Source organism: Clarias gariepinus, chromosome 3 (assembly GCF_024256425.1).
Source record: "Clarias gariepinus isolate MV-2021 ecotype Netherlands chromosome 3, CGAR_prim_01v2, whole genome shotgun sequence".
NCBI classification, from domain to species: Eukaryota; Metazoa; Chordata; class Actinopteri; order Siluriformes; family Clariidae; genus Clarias; species Clarias gariepinus.
Genome location: NC_071102.1, coordinates 10,660,494 through 10,668,364, shown reverse-complemented (window position 1 = coordinate 10,668,364; position 7,871 = coordinate 10,660,494). Strand labels below are relative to the sequence as shown.

General features: G+C 38.4%; 1 protein-coding gene and 1 long non-coding RNA gene across 2 annotated transcripts; one reads left to right on the top strand and one right to left on the bottom strand.

Annotated features, from left to right (window-relative positions):
- Positions 1 to 3,056: 3,056 nt before the first annotated feature.
- On the bottom strand, positions 3,057 to 6,572 carry LOC128519641 (uncharacterized). The gene is made up of 2 exons (XR_008357866.1): positions 6,443 to 6,572; positions 3,057 to 3,565 (listed from the first exon to the last, which is right to left on the bottom strand). It is a non-coding gene; the product is annotated as an uncharacterized LOC128519641 (long non-coding RNA).
- Positions 5,117 to 7,427, top strand: cdkn1ca (cyclin-dependent kinase inhibitor 1Ca). The gene is made up of 3 exons (XM_053493439.1): positions 5,117 to 6,329; positions 6,514 to 6,616; positions 6,881 to 7,427. Coding segments are annotated over exons 1-3 (606 nt in total). The 5' UTR covers positions 5,117 to 5,827; the 3' UTR covers positions 6,882 to 7,427.
- The last annotated feature ends 444 nt before the right edge of the window (positions 7,428 to 7,871 follow it).

Genomic DNA, 7,871 nt, shown 5'->3' with positions numbered 1-7,871 from the left:
ACATAAATAATAACAATAATAATAATAATAATAATAATAATAATAATATTAAATAAAGTTGCAAGCAACGAGGGCCCAAGCCGCCCCGGTGACATTGCACAACCTTTGTTTTATTTGAGTGTGTTAAGACTTTGCTGTCTGGTTGAACCGCACAACTTGCACACATTACACACTATACAGGGTTAATATCAGTTTGGGCCCTAAATATTTGTTGAGTGTGTGTGTGTGTGTGTGTGTGTGTGTGTGTGTGTGTGTGTGTGTGTGTGTGTGTGTGTGTGTGTGTGTGTGTGTGTGTGTGTGAGAGTGTGTGAGAGTGTGTGAGAAAGAGAGAGGTGTGTGTGTTTGTGTGGATGTTTCAGTCTGTGTGTGACGAGTAAATGAGCTTGTGCATGTTTGTGTGTGTGTGTGTGTGTGTGTGTGTGTGTGTGTGTGTGTGTTAGTATGTGTGTGATGTGTGTGTGAGAAAGAGATGTGAGTGTGTAAGTGTTAAAATTTTTGATATATGATATATGAGTGTGTTTGTGTATGTGTTCGTCTGTGTGAGTGTGAGAGTGTTAACATTTGTAATGTGTGTGTGTGTGTGTGTGTGTGTGTGTGTACGTGTGTACTGTAGAATAACCCACAGATGCTGGAAAATAAGCATCACACTATGACGTTACTCAATATGATGTAACTAAACATGATGTCACTGACATGTCACTGAATATAATGTCGCTCAATAGAATGCCACACAGAAAGTTATTCATCATTTTTCATGGCTGAGCTGTGATAATTTGATATATAATAAAAAAAAATTTATATAATATATATTTTTGATTTAACTTTGAGATATCAAAAATCCCTCCGCAATTCCGCATCCTCAATGTCTTTAGATCACATCGGCCCGGTTTGGTGACGACTTCTGTTGAATTGAGCCCAGGACAAGCGAAAGTTTTCGGCTCAATTTTCGAGCATTGTTAAGACACCCAAAAAGCTCAAAAGGGTGGGAAAAAAAATCCTTAGGAAAACAATAGGGTCCTACGCACCGTATAGTGCTTGGGCCCTAATAATAATAAAAAGAAGTTCATTAATTAATTGATTATATCAATAATATTATCAGAACAATTTTTCCATAGTGTGGATTGTGCAGTGTCATATAATCTTCAATAATCTTTTTACTTTAAAGGTGATAAATGTTTGTATGATATTGCATTTGAGTTGATAAAACAGAAAAAAAAAAAAAATTACTTGTGTATCTATTTTTTCCTCCAGAGATTCAGCTCGGCCAAAGATGGCAAATAATCTAATGCTCAGGCAACTTTAGCCATGTCCATGTGCATGCGACTATGTAAGGTGTGTTAAAGCGTGAGCGAACAGCACAGGTCTACAGTAATTACTGAAAAGGGAAGAAGAGTAAAGGATTTCATTGAGGAGTCTGATGGCTTGGGGGAAGAAACTGTTACACAGTCTAACAGGTGTGGGCCTGAACAATTCAGTACCTCTTGCCAAGGGGCAAGCTTTGTTTGGGTGCTGTGATCTACATCTACGGCATTTGGCAGACACCCTTCTCCTTGCATTGTTCTGGGACTTTTCCGATCAGTAGTCCAATATCTTATCTGCCTTGGGGAGAGCGACAATGCTGGTGGCTATCCAGATGCAGCATTTATTGAAAATGACTAATAAAGGGAAGAGATACTCAAATGTCTCTCTCAGCTGTCCTCACTAACCGCTGCAGGGTCTTGCAATCCGAGATGCTGCCATTTCCAAACCAGACAGTGATGGAGCTGCTCAGGATGCTCTCGATAGTCCCTCTGTAGAATATAGTTCTCAGGATGTAAATACTCTGCTGGGGGATCCTTGACTACGAAGCTGGTGTTGGGGGACCAGATGAGGTTTTTTGCCTGATAAACATAAAGGTATTTGGTGATCTGGATGATCTCCTCAGAGGAGCTGTCGATGTCCAGCGGAGAGTGGTACAGTAGTTCTGTGCTTTACAAAAGTCAACAATCATTTATTTTGTTGGCTCTGCACCAGTATGTTAGCTTTTGTTTGCTGACTCATTGTTCTTGCTAATGAGACCCTCTACAGTTGTGTCACCAGAGACCTTGATGACATGAGTTGTGATGCATTGCTGCACAGTCATGAGTCAGCAGAGTGAACATAAGAGACTGAAACTCAGTCCAGTAGGATCCAGTTGCAAGCTCAGCTTTCCAATCAGGTATTGAGGAATTGAAATTATTATATTAAATCTTTAAACATAATTTGCCTCAAAAATCAACTCACCTGATCCCTCAACACCAGCTCCATAGTCAAGAATCCCCCCAGCAGAGTACAATATCTACATCCTCTGAACTATATTCTACCAAGAAAATGGTGTTGATCTTGAAGTAAGTTGCAAAGATAGTGCTGCTCAGGGAAATGTTGAAAATGTCAAGAGAACATCTGTCTTGTCCAGATATCTTTTGGCGCACCTTGCCAGGTATGTTTTCTGGTCAAGCCACCTTCCATTACTTAATTCTGCATAAAGATTTCCTCACACCATCTATGAAGAAATGTGATTTTCCCTGCCACCATATTATACCACACCTTGACCTCTGTCACAGTCAGGTGGTATGTTCCTGTAGTTGGTTATTGTCTGGATGCCTGACCACATGCACTGCATGTTGCTGCTCTCTGTGTGTGCACTTAATGTATTTGTTTACTGTAGCTCACCTGTTCTTTCAGCCTGGGTGCACGTAATGGACTGATTTACTGTAGCTCACCTGTTCTCAGTAAACAACGGGCTGCTCAAGCTTCCAGGTGCCCGCTGCCAGCTTTATTGTGTGCTATTATTGTGTGTTTCTTTGAGATAATCTTTACTGTATGAATTAGGATGCTTTTTATTTCCTGTCATAACATAATTCCAACGTAAAAACTAAATATTGACTTCAAGACTGACTCACGCTTGAAGGATTGTTTGATATAAGTACCATTCTGACAGGGCTTTGAACAGCAAAAACACAAAATTTATAAAATGTCTTTAAAGTAATGAAATGATCATTGTAGGGTTAACACACACATACACACACACCTTTGCAAGATTTGCATGTCTACCTACTGGCATGTTTATTTAAGGTAAAAGGGAACTGGAGAATCCAGAAGGAACCCACAAGAACATGTTCATAAAGTCTGCAACTCCTTGTAGCTTATAACCTGGGATCAAGCTTAAAATGCCCTAATGTTTAAGCAAACAATTAATAATTACAATTGAAAATATATACATAAATGACATAGGCCACACGGTGGCTTAGTGGTTAGAACTGTCGCCTTGCACATCCTGGGTCTGTGTTTGAGTCCCGCCTCGGGGTCTGTGTGCATGGAGTTTGCATGTTCTCCCCATCCTTGGTGCGTTTCCTCCGGATACTCCGGTTTCCTTACACATAAAAAAGACATGCAGATTAGACTGATTGGCATTCCCAAATTGTGTATTGTGTGTAAATGCCCATGTGGATGTTGAACAGAGGTCCCACTATGCTTGTAAAACGGGAATAAATACAATGATAATCACTGTTGGCCTCCACTGTCCCCAGTTGGACTACAGGGGTTCCTATAAGGATGGAAATAAACAATGCAGTTTGTCTAAGTGGCCACAAGAGAGCAGTGCGACACAAAAAACTTTGTGAAACTGTTCAAGAACCGCAGATGTTAATTATTGGTAAATACAACCCCCACTTAAACCCCACCCCCAATACTCCACAAAAAAAGACAGATAGATAGATAGATAGATAGCTCTAGCTAATACAATCTAGCCTACAGCCTACCTCTAGTTTCAGGATAGGTTTGATGTAGATCTCGTGTCTGAGTGTGATGGTTTAATCAGGGATTATCAGATGTGTTAATGTCTCTTACTTGTAAACTGGCCGACTTTGATGGTCTTAAGGACATTGTTTGTAATATGAATACGCTCACAATTACAGTATACGAATCCAAGATTGACTGCATTATCTGTAGAGGGGAATTTTAGGCCCCCCCCCATTTTTTTGTTTGATTGATAATGATTGATAATGATTAATAATGTAATAATGTAACGCAACAGTTTTACAGGTTCCAGTGAGAATTGTTTATATATTATAGCAGCGTGAAAAAAGAGCAACAAAAAGAGAACGAAAAAAGATGCAGAAAAACAACATAATTTTTCATTTAGACGACTGACTAAACCACGGTTATGACATACGACATATTTACTTAAATATATAATAAATTTACTAAAATATAATCACGACCTTGAAAAATAAGAAATGTAAATTATTTGCATTTAACAAAATAATTTGCTATCTGTAAATTCAGGATTCGGCTGCAAACTGTAAACTGAGTTTTATACCGTTTTTAAATTTCAAACTTTAATTCAGTGCTCTAAAATTCGAGTAAAAATTCTGTCCCCTAAATCAGACAAGTGTGTTTCTTATATTCACTTTGACCTTTTATTAAAATTTATTGTAACTTTTAGTAGGCATTCGCTAAATCGTGTTATAAAAAAAACGAAATACTCTTTAGCTGTAATTATGAGAGTACATTTTGCGGAATTGATTTCACTGTTTTACTAAAGTAACATTTTTTAGGCTGCTTTTTTCTACAAAACTTGCCCGGCTAATAATGTGCCCAAAATATAAATAGTTAGGCTAATAACATATGTCCTCTTACTTTTATTTTTATTGTGGGGCTTACAGTTTATAGAAAGGCATGCATGTTCACACACACACACACACACACACACACACATAACGTTATATATATAAAAAAAATTTTATACAAACGAAGTTTATACGTGCTAGTTTAACTCCTAAGATTACTACTACCATCACAAACAATAAGAACATTAACAATAATAGAAAAAATGACTCTGTTGCTAATTTAATATTTCGTTTTTTATACTATTAATTTCAATTGTAATGTAACATCAATATGATATTAAAAATTAATCTTGACATTATTTTACTACGAACACTGACCAAGAGCAAAAAAAAAAAAAAGGAGCTACATGGTATAGCAGAAGAAATGCATTTTTTAAAATATTCTTACTGGTAATTTTTGAAAACGTTCACGTCATATATAAAAATAAGCTATATGGATCTCTCCGTATATTATCCACTTCCGTTATACGTTATACGTCCGTTATACAGCAAGTACCTCCTTGATTATGTAGGCCTCAACTAATAAAACTACGCTACATAGAAACATTGCGCACATTGGAAAAGCATTTTGGGGCCTTTATTTGCAACAAAGGTAATACGTTAAAATATAGGACGTTTTGTGTAATAGCTATGTTTGATATCAGGAAAATAACAAAATGGCCTCTCCGTATAATCAGCGGTGATTTGTTTTTACAGTTTCTTAAAAAGGTCACGCTGGGTCACGTGGCTCATGAATGACGTTTATAATATTTAAAGAAAAACACAACATCTTCGTCTGATGTGTCGCATAAAATATTAAAGAATACATTTTTGTACATTATTTGTGTACATTATGCATTTATGCTCAATCAGTTGTGGCTTTTACGTCCTTTTTCATCTTAGCATCACGGTTCCCTAACGTTCAGAACTATCTAGCTTTTTTGTGTATTTACATCAACTCAAATAAATACAAGAAAGATGCATTGCGCTCATTCGCTATCCGCTTCTAGCCAATACGCTTCAAGGGGGCGGGGTTTGGCTAAAAAGGCGGGGCCTGGAGCGAACCAATCCCTGTTTGCTGCTTTGTATGCACGCGCCTTCAAACAGCAACAACAGAAATATAAATTGATCAAGACAAAAACTTTCTAACGCAAAAGCCGGTTCCGTTCTGAGGAAAGTCATCCTAAGTGCAGCGCGTCATGGCTAATGTGGACATACAGAGCATGTGGGAGCGACACGCCGCACGGAGGACTTTTCCTCACCTCGCCCGCACTAGGGTCTGCCGCAATCTCTTCGGACCCGTGGATCACGAAGAGCTGAACTGCGAGATGAAGCGCAGACTGCAGGAAATTTCGGAACAGGACCAGACCCGCTGGAACTTTAACTTCGAGCAGAATGTGCCGTTGCCTGGACATTACGAATGGGAGGAAATAACAGTAAGCAGCGTGCCAGCTTTCTATACGGAGTCGGTGCGTAGCGGGAAAGCGCGTGATGCTAACTCGAGAGACGCCGAGCCCAGCGCGGAGTGTGGATTTAAAAGTGAAGCCCAGAGTTCCGCTCAAGCTCCAACTCCATCTGCTGAGGTGAACCAGGAAAACCGCTCCGGAACGCTGAACGCTAGAGGACCTGGCACTTCTGTGCGCCGGAAAAGAAAGACCTCTTTGCTGGACGCGTCAAGAAACAACACTACGCACATTACAGGTAATATAGATTAAATCAGATAGACGCTGTAAGGATATAATCGCCTTATGTTTTAAGGTATTAGAAGTAACCTAGGCTTAGTTGTCATTTAAAAATAATAGTTCAATACTTACAAATTAATATTATTGTTGTTGTTGTTATTTTTGTTATTATTATTTCTAACATCAGTCCTTCTTTTATCCAGATTTCTTCCCCAGAAGAAAAAGGAACTGTGAGTCAAAGCAGACAGATCGCACATCCCCGTCCACCATCCCTGCAGAAGTTACCCCACGCAAAAGAATCAGATGGTAGGCGCTGCAAGTCAGAACATTTCCCGTTTATTGCTGTAGTGTAAATACACACGAAACAGACATTGTATTTGCAAAACAGCCTTAACAATAGAAGGAAGCTAACTACTTCTATGACTATTTGTTTCGCCGTTAAAAGTCTACATTCCTGTGAGAAGCTATACACCTAATTGCACACATTCAATGTACTTAATTAGTTACAGTCTGGTTAGTAAAGCTTTCAGTATATTTAATCATAACCGGTGTTTTTGTTTCTTTTTCTAGATGACTTGCACTAAGAAAAGCAGAAGTCCCGTGTTGTATCTGCTGAGCAGATGAAGGACACATCGAGGACGAACTGAAGCCTTTTTATTTTTTCCTTAAAAAAAAAAAAGTAATTTACTCTGATTTAATGTAGCAATACTGGCTCTATACCAGAACAGACTTGGTTGCAGTGTTACAACGTCTAAATGGTGCAATTATTTTATTATTGTTACTGTTATTGTTTAATATTATTATTTTTATTATTCCTTGATCTTTTGTTAATTTTATTTTTTAGGTTACATTGTTTCTTATATAATTTAGTATCTGATTTTTTTTTACTACATGTGGAAGAATATACTACTAACTTATGTTTTATTTATGATCTTTGATAGTGTCATGCTTTTATTTACAGCTATTGTTTATTTACTGCAATATTTTGTTTTTATTTAAGTTTGTTGGATGACGTCACGATGCAAATAATGATTCTGAGCCTCTTCTTTAATATATATGTAAATAGTTGCTTTGTGTTGAGGAATTGAATGAAAAAAATAAATTATATTTTTGTTTACTCCGTGGTATTGTTGTGTCTGTCTTGAGCAGGATTATAATATCTCAATACCTTGAGGGTGGGGGGGGGGGGGTGTTAGGAGGGTTGAAAGAAATGTTCTGCCCTTTGTACTTATTGGATGTGAACATTTGAGAGTAACAACAAAAAAAGAGAGAGAGAGAGGGGGAATAAGAAGTTTTAGCCTCTCAGCTGTTCCACCCTGGACAGCTGCTCGGTTATAGGGGGATTTAAAGGCCATTTTCTCTCTCCATAATGAAGGAGGAGGCAGGTGCCCTCTGAGAAACACAACCCCCATTCGCTTTGTCCCAGTGTAAGAGCTTCATTTTCAGCGCCCTCTCAGCTAATGAAACACTTACGGAGACCCGCGGAACAAAACGGGCTCCTGCTATAAACATACACACACACGCCAACCACCTGCCTCCCACTCTATACCTACACACATGC